This window comes from Limanda limanda, chromosome 1 (genome assembly GCF_963576545.1).
Source record: "Limanda limanda chromosome 1, fLimLim1.1, whole genome shotgun sequence".
NCBI lineage: Eukaryota > Metazoa > Chordata > Actinopteri > Pleuronectiformes > Pleuronectidae > Limanda > Limanda limanda.
In genome coordinates this window covers 31,600,222-31,619,827 of record NC_083636.1, presented here as the reverse complement: position 1 = coordinate 31,619,827, position 19,606 = coordinate 31,600,222, and the positions used below count along the sequence as shown (strand labels likewise).

Sequence of the window (19,606 nt, the reverse complement as noted above, 5' to 3'; positions counted from 1 at the left end):
AGTTTTGTCTGTCAAGCACAACCACATTTCTACAGGAACTGTTGTCTAATATGTTGGAAACAAAATCAGTTTGGACAACAAAGGCAGTTTATAATGAATTTAGGAGAAAAATGTCCTTTAACATCACCAATAGCGTTACAGCTCACTCAATTAGTCACTATATGAAATCTGCTTTCATTGGGAATTAGAAATGAATGTGGTTTGCTTTGCAGTAGTGACAAAGTTTTGGGGTGTGAACAGACATCCTTCATATTGTGCTCTCAATGGCTTTAAAGATAATCTTTTTTATAAAGTATTTTCTTGTGTCACAGTCGCATGACTTCAAATCAACTGTTATTGTGGACATCGTTCGTAGACCTTGATGCCCCTTTGTTTGGAAGAGGTGCTTGTGTATGCTGACACTGTAAAATATTTATGCTTTTCAACTAGGGATTATTTGGAATTGGTCTCCTCTGGATTCTTCTTTTAGGTGTGTAGTCAATCATTTGTTTCGGGGCTTGAGTCATTTTCAACATCTTAATTCACATTTTTTGCTTTTTTTTTAATTTTAAAGGTACTTTATGTAACAATCAAAACAAATATTTTCTAGTAATGACCTCAGTCAGCATCCTGTTAGGGGAGTTGTGTGTGTATGTGTGTGCTCGCGCACTATTGGTTGGCAAGAGGGAGGAAATATTGACGTGACAGACATGTCATAATCGTGATAGATTCCGTCATGTTCCTGGATGACGTAGCGTAAGTTACAGTTTCACCATGAATTGTATTGGAGACGATGCACCACATTAGACTGTGTCATTATTAGCTTATTAACCAAACTCTTCTTATTGGATAATACATTGACTTGCTGTTCGCTAGCCAACCCACTTCCTGAATGGCTTTTTTTGTAGCATCCACCAACAGGCTCTGCAAAGTCATCAAGGCTAAAAATACTGGATGACAATGTTTTCCAACTAAAGGTGTTGCCACACTTTGTATCAAGACTCGTATTTCTCTAAATTGACATGCTAATGTTTCTGGATAATAGAAGTTAAGATCATAGACTTTAAATAAAGATGGACGACACATCTCCACCTTCTCCAACTATCCAGAAATTAAACCAAAATATCTCGGATACAAAAGCTTCCATCTTGCACATTTGGTGCGAAAGTCTACGCAAAGAAATTATGGAACCAAACCAACATTCTGGGATGCAGCGATTAGGGGATGGATCTGTGGTAGTGTTGTCCTGCTGATACATGCACTCCACCAATCGTGTGTCATCATTTCACCGTGTTTTTGTTCCATTTATTGCACCAAAATGACACATTCTCACGTATAGTACCTTTAAAATACTGTTATTATTATTAATTGAATGATCACAAATGAATAGCACAATCAGAAAATCAGTTAGATCATCTATGTAAGTAGTACCAAACAAATGACCCACGTGTTTAGATGTAATATACACTGTACTAATTAGACAAATGTTGATTACACACAGAATGCTCAATATTACTCATGACAGACGTTAATGTCGATATCTTAGGGCAGTGTTGCCTTATTGCCACTAGATGTCATCATAGAAACACTTGTGAAACACCACCCTAGTCAGTCACACTCACTTCAGGTCCCTTATTCTTATCACCTAGTAGAGGAGGATGCTATTATGTATTGCTTGGTGAAATCAGACTCCACCTTTATTTAGGACAGCTCACAGTATACTTGCATTTTAAAGTCCACTACACACAATCGTTCCTCAGAACAGTTTATGGTATTTATGTTACACAGACGTTTTTGTAGAGTTGGAATCAAAAATCTGAAGAAAAAAAGGCTTATAGAAATAGTACACGGCCGTTTTAAAATGCTCACATCCGAATAGTATTATCAGTACTCAAATGAATGGGGCATTGTATTTGATATGCACTGGACCACTTCAATTGAACCAAAATCAGCATGTGTTCAATGGGTTTGACAAGACAGATGCAATGTAATATAACGTGCCTGTATTTTGCTGCAAGAGGGAGTGTACAGTACATGCATCTCACGACAAACACATATTAAGTGTTGGGTATTGTATTGGGATCATTCGGAAAAAAATCACCACCTTTGGTCAAAGCCCATTAATACTTTCTTAGATTCCTTGTGTCCTGTCAGAAAAACTAAATATTTTTCTGAGGGACAGGGACACAAAGAACGATTACGTTTTTTTGGCTTTTTTTTGTTACCCACCATCATCTTTTAATTTGTCTGATTCTTTGTGACATGATGTCATCAAACTAATATCTCGGGAGATGGAATCACGCGCACTATTTAATGTAATGCATTATTTTCGGGATCTGTGACTGGAAAGCGAATTTGCGGAATCACCTCGGCAAAATGTGCAATGTTTTGAACAAAGTGTGTACAACAGCAGGAACAACTTCCATACTTGAATCTCTCGATAAGCTGCACGGTGTCAGGCAATGATGGAACCGAACCGACACGCTGGGACACAAATAAGAACATGGCTTCTTTCCAGATTTCTTTTGATGAAAATGTGCCTTTTATGTGTACAAATGTTGTTTTTATTTTCTCTTTCTCTCTCTCTCTCTCTCTCCCTCTCTTCAAAGTGCAATAGCTGATCTTCAATGGGGCATGCCTGTTCACTAGAGGTTGTGTTTTGCCCTGCTGAGTGTTGTTGCTTGAGACTACTGTTCCCTCTCTCTCTCTCTCTCTCTCTCTCTCTCCCACTCTCTCTCTCTCTCTCTCTCTCTCTCTCTCTCTCTCTCTCTCTCTCTTATATATTATAAATGTATCATTTCCAGATTCTGAGTATAAATCTTTGTCAGAGGGAATCACCCCAGAAATTCACTTTTTTGGAGCAGGTACAGTTAAAAACAAACAAAAAAACAAATAAAAACAAAGAGAAACGAGTCCAAATGATGTTTACAGATTTAATCTTTTGGTTGTATGGGTTTATCATTATTCTGTATGACTGTTGGCAATAAAACCGTGAATGTGTAGAATCTCTGTGGTATGGTTTGTATTAAGACATTTTGATGGTTGAAGCATTATTTAGTGACTGCAATAACAAATCCTTCTAAAATCTCTTCTAAAGAGTCATCGAAATGATAATCATTTCAAGTAGTTCCATTGTATCTCGCCATGCACATTGTTTTAATTTCATTTATTGTTTTGCAGAACAGTCTTAAATGGAAATATGGTGCTGAAAGATTTAAAGATAGCATCTATAAGCAGTGTTGTTGCTATTCTAGATAACTCACACTTTAGATATCGTGATACAGACTAGTTCCTGGAACGAGATGCTGTTGAGATTTTGTATAATAGAAGCTGCTAATTGGACACTAAAGATAACATAAGAAATAAGTGAAAATGTGTTTATTTGTAGTATGATAATTCAGATAAACGTGCATGCAATGGGGAAGGCATACTGCTCAAAACAAAGCAAAACTGCGCCCTCTTCTGGCCACATGAGGTGATCAAGGTGAATTTTCCTTACACGGTATTTTCACCGTTTTCTTTCTTTACCATGTTAAAGTCATATTTATTGCCTCATATAAACTGCTGCATCTAACTTTATAATTCACATGCAGCATTCACATGCTTCAAAAACGCTTGTTTTCTGCTTCATGCTTTTATGCCTTGATATCAAACATTTTCAACACTGGAATAAACAGATGAAATAACACAAGACAATCAAAGCGGTTGAACCTTAGCATGCAGCTTATCGTGCACTGAGGACTACCATCATTAACCAGCAGATGGCGCGCTGCGATCTCTAAATACCACTGCTGTTAAATGAGCTGCAGCAGTTCTCTGCACTAACTAATCCAGGTCATTTAAACAGGATGCCACTGACATTATAATAATAATACGATATATTCAACACGTGTTTTTAACTCAAAATATACTATTTACAGTGCAGCTTTCATTACAGCAACTGCACAGTAGTATTACTGAGTAAATAACAGAATAAACTGCATAGAATAATAAATACTGCTTAATCGCAAAACTAATACTGTCTACAATCATTCTTCATTACATTGTTTTTGCAGGATTATAATTGCACTTTCATTTGAATAACTGCCATTGTCCTGTGGTCACACGTGTGCCCACAGAGGTAAATGTTTTTTTTAGAGCACCATTCATTTGCCCTGTAAAAAAAAACATATATCAACAAAACTTTAAACTTTCATCTTTGCGAATGTGTAAACACCCACATTTGGAGATACATGAGTCCCATACAAGAGTGATGAAATATGACCTATGACAAAGTGTTGGCTTCACAGATCAATCTAACATTTCAATGAGTTTTCAGATAATGGATGATGACAGATATATCAATGTTAAGCACAAAGGAGGAGCTGCTGCCCTGCAGCGATGCCTCAAGTCCTTGCTTCCTTCAAGAAATCCTTTATTCCAGATCACTCGGAACCTATTTCCCTTCTCATCATCACTTCTGTCCACTGTGACCACTGCACAGGCCCACCAGCATGTGTCAGGACCACCCTCACCCTCTACTTGCTCCCTTCTTTCAGTTTCCCCCTCTAGTGGACAGCCTGGGTGGCCCCTCCTGCCACCACTGAGACCGTGCCGTGGGCCCCGTCTGTCTCCTGCTCCTTCTCCGCCTCCGTCTGTCGGGAGCCCGGCTGGTTCTGGTTGGGGTTGTTCTGGCTGCTCCACGACTTGCTCCTGCTGTGGCTGGGCTCCAGCGACTGCCTGTTCCCGCTGCCGTTCGCGGACGCCTGCTTCCTGTAGCACACGCCACACACCAGGCCAAGGAAGGCCCGTCTCATCTCTCGGCTGGCCAGAGTGTAAATAACCGGGTTCATGGCCGAGTTGATCACAGCCACCGCGATGAACCAGTCGGCCTTGTAGAGGATGGGGCAGCGCTTCTCGCACGCCACATCCACCAGGAGCAGGATGAAGATGGGCGTCCAACAGGCGATGAAGACCCCAACCACGATGATGACAGTGCGCAGCAGCGACATGGCGTGCTCCGAGTTGCTGTTCCTGCTCACCTTTCGGCTGCTGGACTTCACCAGGATATAGATCCGGGCATAAAGCACTGACATGGCCAAGAGCAACACCATGTAGACGGTGATGCAGAAAGCGACATATTTCTTGGAGTAGAGAGGGAGGACTGTGGAGCAGTCGGGGAGGTTGTCCAGGCAGTTCCAGCCCAGAATGGGCAACGCTCCCAGAGTTATGGCAATCAGCCAGCAGGTCCCTATGAGCAGAAACACTCTGTAGTTCTTGTTGGCGTCATACGGCCTCATTTTAATCATAGTCAGGTGTCTCTCTATAGCGATGGCCAAGAGGCTGAAGATGGATGCACCCAGTGCCACGAACATGCTGCCCTCCCTGACGAACCACAGGGCGGGCGAGAGCTGCAGGGTCTTCTCTCCAGACAGCAGCAGGTTCACCAGGTAAGCGACACCAGCCAGCATGTCGCACAGGGCCAGGTTGCCGATGAAGTAGTACATGCGGTTGTGGAACCTCTGGTTACTCCATATGGCCACCAGCACGGTGAGGTTCTCCAGGACGATGAAGCTGCAAATGACCAGGAACACGATGGTTTTGGCGTCCACGGTGCCCGGGCTTGCATCGAAGCTGGGCCGGTGCTCCAGCTTCCCCGTGTAGTTGTAGTGGAGGTTTATCTGAGGGTTGATCATCTTCACAGTGGAGGCAGCTTCTGACACTTGATGTGAGAGGTGAGCAGGCAGCCCAGCGTCAGCAGGTCCACCGTGTTCAGCTGCAGTAGGAGACCTGAGGAACATGAGTACAGAAAACAGCTTTTTGAATTTAATCAGTTAAACAGCAATTGGTGATTTTATCTGATGGATTTAGATAAAACAGTATCATCTCATGCACCAGCCCAGGAAACATGGGCTTTGGCAGCTGTGGACCAGGAGGTAGAGCGGCTTGTCCACTAACCAGAATGTCAGCAGATTGGTCCCAGTCTCCCCCATCCTGTGTGCCAAAATGTCCTTGGGCAAGATTCTGAACCCCAAATTACATCTGACGGCTCTACCACTGAAGTATCAGTGTATGGTTAACAAAACTAGAAAAGTGCTATATAACACACAGACCATTGAGTTTGAATAATCTACTTTGGAGGTTCTGAGGTTCTGCAGACCCCTGGGGGTCCGTGGCACACTCACTGCCAGGGGGTCAGTATCAGTGTTAAAGTCTTCTTATTGGATTCTAACATTTGGATTTACTTTTATCATTCATGTGTTGTAAGGGTGGCCCTGTTCAGAAAGGAAGTAAAAAAGGGAAATAAAAAAGGGAAATAAAATAGATAGATATTCATACATAATGTGTTTTTGTTGTGTTGTTATTCTGAAAAACTAATTAGAAGTGTAAAAAATTTAGTTTTTGTCAAATTATTCCACATGCAGGGGTCAGAGAATACTTTTTAAAATTTTAAGGGAAATTTGAGAACCTCTGATCTGGTTTTCCTGTTTCCTCTAAAAATGAAATATTATATTACACTGAGTCAGCTGCAGAAAATTATTTGTGATCAAATAAAACAAATGGCGATGCTGTTTGTTTGTTTGTTTACATATAAATCTTGGACCATTTCCAAAAACTGAAGAAGAAGAGGCTCGTTCGCACCTTCATCTTTTACCTGAAGTTTAATATGAAATCAAAGAAACGATGAAATGATTTTTATAAAGTTAAAGTTTTTCAATCAAATGTTTGCCGACGCCTCTTTCCCCAAATGCGAACCCAGACAACAACTCACCCTGCAAAGCTTCAGATTCCCCTCGAAGTTAAGCTCACACATTTCCTCGCAGTGGACTCGATCCTGCGTTTATCCAACATTTGGTTTCCCTTCAGGGTTTTGTAATGATTCCTCGTCGCTGGATCGGTGCAGCAGCGCAGCTCCTCATCTTTTTCTCTGATCTCCAAACTCCGAGTTGAGACTGGACCGTTGCCTGGAAGTCCCACCCCTCCCCTCCCTGCTGCTGCAGCCCGGACAGGAGGAGCGCAGAGAGGCTGCAGGAGCTGAGGCTGGAGGTCGATGCATGAAACACAGGAGGCACATGTGTTATGTAGGATAATGAACTGTCCTACAGGAATGTTTAAAACAATCAACAACAGTCATAAATGTAACATTTATATTTTAATTCAATCCACATTTTTACTTGGATGTTTTTGCAAGTTTTTATGAAAACTGGAAGAAAGTAATCTACCATTAACACCATAGACTGTTATTGACTGTAGCCTATTCAAAGATGGGTGATGTAACCTCTCCCTTTACAACAAACCAAATTTCCGCGGTTGCCCACTTTGTGGCTGGCTGCAGTACAGGCCCTCCTCCATGTTAGTGGATGGGGCCAAACAAAAAAGTTAAAGTAATTAATGCACATAGTTTTGAAAGACATTGTATAATGATGGATGACAAGACAGTTTTAAAAATGTGAAGCCTAATCATCTCGAAAGCCACCTGGTGGCTGCATGCTGCACAGGTCTACAAACAATTCATTTCAATATTTCCTGATTTATGCTTATAGCAAAAGAGACAGGGAAGAAAATTTGGTACTAAAAGTTATGTTGTTATGTTGGATAATTCACACTTTTAAATGTTTCAATACCGACCATTTGTTTTGTAAAATTGATCCAATGAAAACTTCTTAAAAGTAAATTATTTTAATTATGTATAAATATGGATGACATGACTGCAAGACTTGATTCCCCCATTGTGGCTGGCTGCGCTATAGCCCATAAAGTCCACCTCCTCCATGTTAGTAGATGGGGCATAGACCAAACTTAAAAGACAAAGTGCCTGTCGAATGGATTATTCTCATCACACTGTTTGTCCAAATGCTCAGTTCTCATTAAGTTTGGTTTTAATTAGTTGATTTGATGCTATAAAAACAGGGCGAAACATCATGATTGACAGCTGAGACTGACTCACGATAGGTGCAGTGAATGTATCGGTGGAACCTTGCCGCCGCAGACTGACTCCAAATGTGCAAGATGGAAGCGTTCATATCTGGGATCATTTGGACTCATTTCTGGATAGAAGGTCTAAGCGTCATCCATCTTTAGATACAGTCTATGGTTTAGACTAGGTTTGGTTACTATCTCCTCATGTTGCGTTAATTATCTAAATTAATATGAGTCAAAAATCTTTAAAACACTTTTGATCCTGTGAATTAAAGGATTTGACCATTGCTTTTCTTTAACGTTAAGTTTCTATAATGTATTTAACTGGTATAAGAAGTATATTCAACATTAGTTGAACATTTAGCTGGAAAACTGCAACTAAATGCAAACCCACAAATAAAAGCAACAGCTAGAATAAATTAGGATGACAGAACTGGAACAAAACTTGGACCAAAACTCTAATATCTCTGAATGCACAGTGACATTCTATCCAAAGTTCAAGCAAATGTCCTGATGCAACAAAAAAGCCTCGTCTCTGCAGAAACAGATCAAAAATAGCAAATGCTAACACAGCTCTACAGTCTGATGTTCCCTGCTGTGCGCTGGCTTGACACAGGGACAAAGAGAGAGCGAGAGAGCAAGAGAGTATACATTATGCCGTCAGGGTTGATGTTAAGATGACTGCAGCCCATCCTTTGTTCTGGTCCTCCTGTCATGACCTCATATCCAGGAAGGATGGGCAGGGCTGGCAGCGAGAAGAAGGACTCGTCTGAGGGAGTCAGAGAGACCGATGAGGACGCCTCTTGCAAACAGATGTGACAAAGTTCAGGCTAAACTGACTTCACAATGTGACTGAAATCAAACATTTCAAACTCCAAACTCCAATTCCAGAAGAAGTGAGTCACGAGCGTTGAGCTCCACACGGCCCCGACTTGCTCAAGAACATGACTCAAACACCAAGAATCTCGTTTGCTTAAGTTTATACTGCGCCACACATTTAGCTGCTTGCGATTTTCCTCCAACGAAGCACATATTGTGCTGCACTGCTGACCAAACCATTAAATAGCAGATCTCCTCCAGTGTCTGTGGTTATTAACCCACATGAATGTTCGGCGTGGTCGAATAAACAGCCGCGGCCTGGCTTCCCTCCATTTGCATTGTTGTAGTCACAATTCACAGTCGTTTCCTGCAGGTCACTCTGTGCCAGCAGCAATGGGAAAATCTCAGAAAAAAAAATACCCAACGAAAAAACGCCAAGTCGCTGTGGGCCCGCAGTGAATCTGGGACCAATCACGGAGCGGGTCCACGTACGGGCAGCTGGATTAACAGAGCGGGAGCATGGTCGGAAAAACCTTGGGCTTTTCACCGAGCTGCAGTGATGTGGGGCTCGCATCTGCATTTACATAAACTTTGGGGCCAAATATGAAACCATCAGCAAGTACAAACCCATAATATGTGGTCAGAGTGAGTCTCTGTCTGTGTGTATTCATAGACTACTGAAGAGGAGCATGGGTGGAGGGTTTTCACTTTCTGCAGGACCACCCTCTTTGTTCCCCCTGTCGTCTTTGTCAGCGGGACGATGATTACAGAACTCCCTAGGTGCCATTTTCACAGCATCAAAAGCTGCACATCTCCCCTTCAAACCAGCACCGTCATGTGTGATTTCCTGCTATTATGATGCTGTCATTTAAGTATAATCCTACGAACTGCAACCCTTCATTTGAAAGCACTGTACAATCTAACCTTCCTTCAGAGGAGCCGGGCCTCACAGCTGCTAAAACCATCCCGCAGGGAAAGTTTCCATCGCTCGGCTGCAGCCCCTGGAACTTTTACAGTATACAGTTTATGTGTGACACTATTAGTGGTTGGAGGAGGAATTCACATCCTTCACTGAAGTAAAAGCAGCCAATGCCGCAATGTCGAACTCTTACAAGTTAACGTCCTGCAATACAATCCGGTAAAGTACTATCAGGAAGAAGTACTTAAGAATTAAAAGGACTAATCATGCAGAGGAATGTTCACAGTCAGTGGTGTATTATTGTTTATTTACATGTAGGTAACTCGGACAGATTATAACAGAACTTGGTGGAAGGTTCGGTACGAGGGATGAAGACAGATCGGGGGCAGATTCAGGACATCTTTTAAACATTTTGAGATTTTTCAACATTCCTGTGGATTTCGTTGAAATTTATGGATCTTTGGTGCAGAACCAAATCAAAATCTGGATCTAGTGCACATGTTTCATAAGGCAACTGTTAGAGTTAAATGCTCCTTTTCTTCTTAGAGATATTGGAGGGGAAGTAGAATATAATTCCAATAGTAGTACAAAAGCATGAACATTTAAGCACAGTGCTTGATTAAATCTACTTTTCTGCTTTGGACCACTTGACACTGTCTGATGGTGGTGAAAATAAATTAATTTGTTATGAAAAAGATTGAGGCTTTTTATCTGATTCATATAAACTTTGGTCAGGATCGCTCACCATCTGTAGATGTAGATCATTTAACTACCAACCCTTGACTCAGGGCATAAACATATCAAAATATTCATTATTCATCATAATGCACACTTACAAATGGCTGCATGTACAAAGTATCTTCCAAGGACATTCATTATTGATTATAATGCAGTATATTTTACTGGTAACTTAACAGCCTCTCATTCAAAGCAGAGAACTAATGCTTAAATGAGAATGGCCGGATAGAATAAAAGATAAGAGCCGTGCGCTTTATTCCTATATAAGCACATTACAAAATCTATTTGGCCGACAACGGTGTAGCCATTACTCTGCCGGGGGTTCGCCTTGTTCCAGCTCTCAACCCTTCATTAGAGTGCCAGAGCTGGGGTCAGAGCCGTGGGCAGTGGGCACATCCACGTGCAATTACACAAAAGCTCCTGCCTTTAATTTCACCCTCGCCATTTTAAGGCAAAAAAAACACACCCCGTGTGTCTGGGCCATAAATCTGAGGCGGAGTGTCCCCTCCTGCCCTGTGGCTTTGTGGCGGCAGTATTTCTAGACACGCGGTCTCTCTTTCTCTCTCTTTCGCGTTCGGCTCAACAGAACAAGGCTTGAGAGACGTTTCTGAGGCATAATTTCAGTTTAGTCTGGATCTGCCAACTTCACAAGGCCACACAGACAGAAATAGGCCCAAAGTTCTGTCATTTCCTCGCGCTGCCGGAATATCTACTGCTCTTACCTTTCGTTCAGCGTTAAGTGCAGCGCTTTTAATTTTCCATTTCATTTGTTTCCAGCAGAGAGATTAATCGGATGGATTTATTGAGGTGCTGCCAATGGGTCTGACTCCAATAATGGTGCAGTGGCTCTTCACCAGACCATCTAGTGTCAAACTGCCTGACATTAGCGCACAAGCATAGATTTAATGGACTGACATCACTTAACACTGAACATGGAGGGGAAAAAAGCCCAGAAACCACAGTTTTTCTGTAGTAGACTCATTTTGAGGGCTTCTGTGATAATTGCACGGTTCCCAGTCAAGGTTACTGCCTGGTCTGCTGTGTGTGTATGAGTACTCCTAATATTTTCCACACCTCCACATACATGCACACTGCTCAATAGAATATGGTCCAAAGGTACCATTCAAACACTGAACTGAGTCGAACATTAGAAACTGTCAAGTGTGGAGGCCATCAGTCAACTTCAGAACTCACAGTTAAATCCCCTGGATCCTGATTTGTATCTGGTATATGAGGGGAGTAAAAGAGGAAAGGGGAAAAGGATTTGTTATAAAATAAGCAGAAGGTGAAACTAGTCGATCCCATTCTCAGCAAAGGGAGACACCTACACCCGTATATCTAGATCCATGAATTATTCTCTGAGAAACTGGTGAAATTATATTTGAATGGGTTCTTTCTTGGCTCATGTTCCATCCTTCAACCAAGTTTCGTGGAAATCAGTTCAGTAGTTTTGGCGTAATCCTGCTGACAAGCAACATAAACAAAGAAATGAACAGGGTCGAAAGAGGAGCCATACATCCATTTTAACTTTTGCATGAGTCAATGTAAAAAGTAAATATGTATCAAAACTGGTCTAATTAGCCAGAAATATCTTTTCACATCACAACCTACAGATGCTTTTAACTGTCACAGCTTCAAGCGTATGGACATAAAGAATTTTTTAAAATACTTTTGTACTTACTCTTTACCTTTGTTATGTCTTTATGGATATATATTATCATTGGACATAATTTGGGTTGTGTTGCATCACTGCCTTTTTAACCTTCCTTGTGTATCTATGTTAAGTTATTTTTTGTTATCCCGTCTTTCCTGTTTCGTTTGGACATTTACTTCCTGTCTCACTTGTGTCTCGCCATTGGTGACTTATAAAATTAAAAAATAAAAATAAACATTTCCCCTCAAATGCATTAAAACGACATTAACAAGCTTGTTTTGAAAATGTAAGAAGTAGAAAGTACAGATATTTTTGTTAAAATGTAGGGAGTAAAAGAATAAAGTAAAGTAGTAACATAGTAATTGTATTTCATTTGCAAAATAAGAAGATGTTTAGTTACGTCATATAAACCCAGAATAAAGACACTTCTCCTAAATCATGTCATCATGGTTTTTGAGTTAATGGAACTTTTAAGGGATGTGGTCATTTTAAGGGATGTGGTAATTTTAAGGGAAGTGCTAATTCTTAGTAAGATATACATACCTGGTAGCTTTAGAGGAATTCAGTGGAAGCATCTTAAAGCTGATATCTAAAGTGTGACTCGCCAGCTTCTCACAGGTTTACAAACATATCGCGGGGTGTTTATTGTTATTCACTATCTTGACCTGAGGATTTATTTGGGCCCTAATAAGCAGTCTGTCAGGCTGCTGTGCCTCGACTGCATTAGGTTGCAGCCACTTCCCTTCCCTGTTTAGTTGTTGAGTGCAATTGCATTGGCCTTGCAGACAGTTAATGCAAGTGTGCAGCAATAGTACATTAACAGTATCACAGGGTTTGAGCTCTGCTTTTCTCTCTTGGGCCCATTAGGAGCTCAGCACTCAGAGCTTGTGCTTATTGATGTCGAGCAGTCACTGGTCATTGCCTGAGGAATGGAGCACTGTTATATTGTCGTTAACCAGAGAGGAGTCTGCATGGAGTCTGTGGAGCACAGGACCAAGTTCATAGAGAAAATCCTTGCAGCAAGTTGGGTTATTTATTTCACTCAAGTGTGCTTTTCCATTTATTACTATCTTTATTAAATCATGTTCAATGTAATAAATAGATAGAATAAGTCGGATAAAAAGAAAATTCTACTTATATTAAGGATTTGTATACTTTTATTTGTTGGCGACACTGCACTCGCAGCTTCAATGTACTCATCTTCAGTTTGTTCTAATGTAGAGAAACTCTGTTGTCTGCATGTCTTAGAAAACTGCATTGACAATCAGTTAACATACAATTGAACTGAAAGTAAAAAGGTGGAACAATAAAGCATTCCCCATTTTGTATAAAAAAGCTTTTAAATCATTAACTTCCCTTAAAACACCCAAAACGATATATTTTTTAAGTTCTGCTTTCACGTTGCCGGTGAGGAAACGCAGAACGCTGAAAGAAATTGTCCACTCAGCAGAAAATGCATTTCAAATCAATGTTTCTGTCGTCCCCATCGCTCATTTTCATCAAGTTGTTGAAACCTAAGTGCTGGCACCATAAGAATGCATTTAGAATCGGTTTATGTCTACAGTGAAAGCCTGAGCTAACATGTTGTTAGTGCTAATTTGCACATGCCGGACAGCATTAGTTTTATATAATAATACATATACAGTGTAATGAGATTATCTCTGTTCTGTTGGATCAATGTGCTGTACCTCCATTTATGTCTGTGCAAGGTGTTTTGGTCCAATGCTATTGTAAAAATGCATTTTTACTTTGGTGTTGCTCTGTTTGTGAGCACATCTAATCGCGCCGCAGTTAAACTCAGTATCATTTTTCATTTGAGATTAAACATATGACAATTTGGCACACACTTCAAATGAGAGATGCACAATCTTTCTATCACTTCGCTTCCTGTTGGTGGAATCGATAAGACGGCTCTTTAGCAATCATAGGGACTCGCCAAGATGCATAGTAAGTGTCCAGGAAACCATTACAGCGCACTTGATTATATTTTGGTGCACATCATACCAACAACTCCTGCATGCATGCCAGTGTAGCTGCCTATGAATGAGCTGAGCTGTGCATATACAGCGGCTTTATAGCAGACGATGAATGGGCTATTTAGGCGTCCCACTCTCACCCCAATGGCGGCAGCAGGACCACCATCATCATGGTCATGGTTGCAGTCGTAGACATGTGGTCTTATGGATTCGGGTTTAGAGAAGATAATCGTGTGGTTTGATCTCTCTCGCCACATTTGCTGTAAGCTAACGAAGATGTTTCTTTTAAGTAACAAGAAATATTATTGACAAAACATTGGACACGCTGTGTTAATTTGTTGAGTAAGTGATGACATCAGCAACTCTGCGGTCTTTAACTGAGTGTGTGTGGTCCAGGTATTACTCATCTTGTGGGGACCTTAACTTGTTTACACAGTCACATTATGGGGACTTGTCTTCCTTCTGGGGACAAGAAGTAAGTCTTTATGATGTAAATAATACTTTTTTAGGTAATAATTACATGTTTTTAAGGTTAGGGTCGGTTAAGGTTTAGGTTATGTTTAGATATAGGTTAAAGGGATAATTTGTAAGACGTGTGTGTGTGTGCGTGGGTGTGTGTGTCATTTCCAGTAAGAGGACAATCATTATTATCAGTTTATGTCATGTTTTAGCCACGTCACTAATTTATGCCCACAAAAATCCTTAGGGGAGTATTACAGTCCATTATTATCACTTCATTGTTTTAATCAGACACTGTTACTGTGACATTTTGTTATCTGACTCTACATCTTTTAAGACTGATGTGTTGAAACAGGAACTTACTACAGAGAGCGCAATGTCCTGACTGCTCCCTGCACAAAAACCTACCACAATAGTATTCCTGTATACATATTTCATTAGAAACGGTTTGACTGGTGCCATCCTGATCCCCCCCCCCCCCCCCCCCCCCCAAAGTACACTTTAGCTCTGTCTTCCATTGACATCTGCGGATGAGTTGGAGTCTGAGTGAATGTCTGGTGCCACTGAACAAAAAGTCTGAGAGGGCAGCCAACAAAAATGTGTGCAGCTGAGTTAAATGCTCCAAATACGAGCAAACTTATCTTACATATGGTTGAACAGTGCATCTGCCATGACAAGTAACAAGGAGTTTAAATGTGCTTCTCCATTAATAAGGACAGATGGTCATACAGTCATCTGGGGCCTCACTTCAAAAACAGTGCGTACGATTCCTACTAAAAGTGTACGTGGACACAAAAGCCGAAAAATGGCGTACGCACAAAAAGATTTGGATTTATAAAACAGTGCACATTCACATCTGAAGCCAATGTTCAGTAGTTTTTTATAGATCTCAACGTTTGCATTAGAATTGGCGCATGCATCTTTCAGATCCTCTTTTGTGGTATTAATAAGGCTCCTGGTGTTTTGCACGAGAGATCATGGCTTTGTTTTATCTGTTGGTTAAAGTGACGCACTAAAATAACTGTTGTGGTTGTGCGCTTCTTCTCAAGCTCTTTTTTTTCTTATTCGTATGCACCTGGTGCATCCACATTGAGAGCCTGGCCTCATTTTTGCAAAAAATGTACCCTGAGATAAAATGTATATTGTCATATGCTAGATTAAAAAAAAAAGAAATCTGAGAAAATAATGCATCTGCCCGTTCATACTGATCTGCAAGAAAATTGAATGGCCTTATCCACCCCTCCACATTTCATTGAATTTGTTTGGGTTTAGTCTGTGTATCTGTCACTCAGAATCTGTTGTGCATTAGAGCTACATTCCTGCATGTGCACCTCCCGCCAACGCCAAAGATTGAATGAGTTCTGTGGGAAACGCTGCAGAGAAAATGAAACAAAATTCCTGAATCCTTCTGTTGATTCGGATCTGCAAATTTTTTTGAAGGGTTCCTCCCAAACCAAGTTTTCAGAAGTTTTTTGCAAAATCCTGCTTAGCAACAAACAAACAAAGTAAACATTGTTTCTCTGCCGAGATAATAATTGGAGCAGTTGTATTTGGAGCCGCTGACTTGCGTGTCAGAGTTTTCTCTCTAATTATGTCAAACATATTGTCCCTGTGTTTCTGCTCTTGTCACAGAAGAACTGTTGCTTTTTCAAGGCCCTTTGTTTAGAAGCTGTTTCCTCGTCGGCCCCTCAGAAACCCCACAGAGAACACCAGACTGTTACCTTCCACAGTCCCTGTGGTCTCACTTGTGTTTGTATTGTGTAGCTGCATTGTCGTGCAACTTCCTCAAAGGATGTTCCATTAGAAATACTTTGTGTGAGTGCCACACACACACACACACACACACACACACACACACACACACACACACACACACACACACACACACACACACCAGAGACACAAAGGGCCGCTGTGTACACGGACAGTGTGCCATGGCTGTTTAGGTAATAACAGTGAGAGGAGCCTGGAGAGGACAACAAGTTAATGGGTCAGGAAGTTACACCTCCGGAGGCCAGACACACATTTTACACTTTGTCTTGTGGGTGTAAGTTTCCAACAGCTAAATGTCTGTGGTCGACTTGCATGACACGAATTAGGTCACCAAACACCTGTCACAGAGAGGAAGAATTAGTCAAAGGTTAGTGCGGGTCCAAGAAAAGTTTAATACATTGAATCCTTTTTAGATCAGATAATTACAGCAAGAAGATTTTACTTTTCTGTTTTTCCTAATTGATATTCAATAATCAGTCATTAAATATTATATTATATAGCTGTAACAATAGGCCTCCTACTCTTTCATGGACCAAATCGTGATGTAGCACAGTATAAAGCATTTGTTATTTTGTATAAACAAATTTAATATATTTAATTATGGCTGAACCTTGATTTAGCTGCTTTAGAGCCACTCTTAATATCATATGATATGTGCTTTTCCTACTTTAACAAAGTAAAATATCTTCTTTAAAAGAGGACTAATGTTTATAGCTATATGGTCATGGTTATATTTCAAAAATTAACATTAAAATATCATATAATGGATTTCTCTAGGCACTTTAGGCTGGTGCAACAAGTAGCAAACACATGATCTGGCTCCTTTACCACTAATTACTTCAGCATGTTCACCACCTAGTGGCTGTAACGCTGTGTATCTGCTGTGTGGTGCAGCGCAGGTGCTTTATCCAGCAGATTTGATGAAAAACAGCTGACTGCTGCATATGCAGAAGATGAAAGCAACGAGAGTCGACCAAAACTGTACAGATGTGGGCTGCGATACCACAGCAACAGATGTTCACAGCAGAAATGTTGCAGAAGAGCACAAGTGCTACTGGTAGCACTGGTAACAGTTCACACTCATGTACATAAACCAAGACCATGAAAAAACAGGATTTAAACTTGACATACATAACATCATCCGTGAACATGATTTGAGTAACATCAGGTTGATTTATTTATTTGTTGACAATGGTGGTGAAGACGTCTTCCATTAACCAAGACTGCTTACATGCTTAGGTCAGTATTTCTAATTGAGAGACCCCTGGTGGCCGAAGTTACATATTGTACATTGAATTTTAAACTAAATTCATTTGTGTGGCATTATTTGACCAAGCTCGTTTAAATTTGTCCTCAACCATATAATAGCCCTTTATTTTGAAATATGTTTACAGTTAGCTGAAGTATAGAAACCTTAAATAGGGGCAGGAAATGGTACTTCCATTAATATGAGGGAGGCGCGTCGACCTTTGGAGCGTCACCGGCCCACCTGAACCACAAGTCTGTTTGACATTTTACTTTGTGTTGGAGATTGTGTTGTGCAATTTTAAAGTATATGACTAAAGAAGGTCGAATTGCATAAAGGCTATCTGTCATCGTTCCATCAGAACAGTGACTCACGGCTTATGAAGTTGACAGTGACCCAGAAATGCAGGTGTGCATTTTATCATGGTAAACTTGTATCAAAAACACCTGTGCAAAGACATTTGAAACCATCAGGAATCAGCAGCTTTACCGTCTGTGACGTTCCTTTATATATTAATGAGGACTTGGGTTTTTCTCTGTGAACTATAAACACTCTGCAGAGGTCAAGCTTAAATCTTTAGCGCCCCCCAGAGGGAGGAAGCTGCAACAGGACCTTTTCCAACAGCTGATGAGATTGTATTACCCTTAAGAGCTACTGAGTGAAAAGTAGTTTAGAAAAGTAAATAAGTCTGGAACAGTAGTTTTTGTGGTGATACAGTCAGATATGTATTTGGGTTTTTCCATCATCAGTTTTTCAGACGTCCAATTGACACGTACAGTACCCTTTATTGTCCACAAGAGGTCAGGGCAAATAAACAGACAGGTACAATAGTGTATGAGAAGCTGAGTGTTGAAACCAAATGCTGAGATCAAATACATTTATAAGACAAATCAACAAAGCTAAAACTATACCTCAGTAAATAATCTGACCGTAAAGATTGAATGATTCATCTATAAAATATTAAAATCAACACGTTCGATATGATCAGACATCGGCATCTGATACTCAGTATTGTTAAATGATGTATTGATCCATTAAAGTTGCTCTTTAAACCACATTACCTTACAAGCTTAATATATCATGCAGTGATATGCACATTTTGTGAAGTGAAAAAAATCATCATGAATCCCAATAACAAGATAATGTTGTCTTCTTTGTGTGATTATTACATTGCTGTCTTAACTTTACTTAATAGCTGAGATCAATCACACACTCTTTACATGTATTCTTATGTAAAAATGAACTTGAACCATGTTTTCTCTCAGACTATTGCACACTTTGTACCATGTTGCTGGGTCAGTTGCTATTGACACTGAGAGAATGGACTGAATTATCTGTTATATCATATTATTTCTATCTATTATATGTGACATGACCTGAACTAGCTGTCTGTTATCTTTAATCAATCATAAAGGAATCAATGATAGATATATACTTAATGTAGAGTAGTACAACATAGCTGCTATCAAGCCTCCAGCTGAGGATCCTGCTCCCTCTGTGGTCACATGAACAATTTACAGTAGTTTAGTTCAGTGGCATCACAGCTACTTTACCCAGCTTATATAAAATTTGTATGCAGAAGTCAACATTTTCATTGTCTCCAGTCAGTTTGTCACTTCCTGCGTCTTAAACTAACACACACACACACACACACACACACACACACACACACACACACACACACACACACACACACACACACACACACACACACACACACACACACACACACACACACACTTTGTGGTAATAACACTCCCCGACAAAGAGCAAAGTTCAACATTTAGTGTCTTTATAAAACGATTTGCAAAATATAGCCAAGGCTCATTCATTTAAATATGCATAAATAGCAAGAAAATACTTTCCCATTTCAATTCAAATACTTTTTGAACGTCTTTGTACACAAATCAGAGATCAACATTATATGAAAACAGGGGCCTGAAACCCTCATGACTTTTTGCAGCAGAAAAAAAAAATCGCAAGCATACTGTAAAGCTAAAGCGGCAGTTTGATTAGTCAGAAATATACATAAAAACATCAAAACCGAATCTTATTCAAGTCTGTGAAATATCAAAGTACACATCTTTGGATGGATGCCTCAGAATTGTTTGTCTGTCATCCTTTTTTTTTCTTTTACATCATCA

General features: G+C 40.3%; 1 protein-coding gene across 1 annotated transcript; it reads right to left on the bottom strand.

The window, feature by feature from the left end:
• Positions 1-4,526: 4,526 nt before the first annotated feature.
• LOC133004730 (sphingosine 1-phosphate receptor 3) lies at positions 4,527-5,654 on the bottom strand. Its single transcript, XM_061074271.1, has one exon. It carries the CDS (start codon positions 5,652-5,654, stop codon positions 4,527-4,529), a length of 1,128 nt encoding a protein of 375 aa, XP_060930254.1.
• Positions 5,655-19,606: the final 13,952 nt, after the last annotated feature.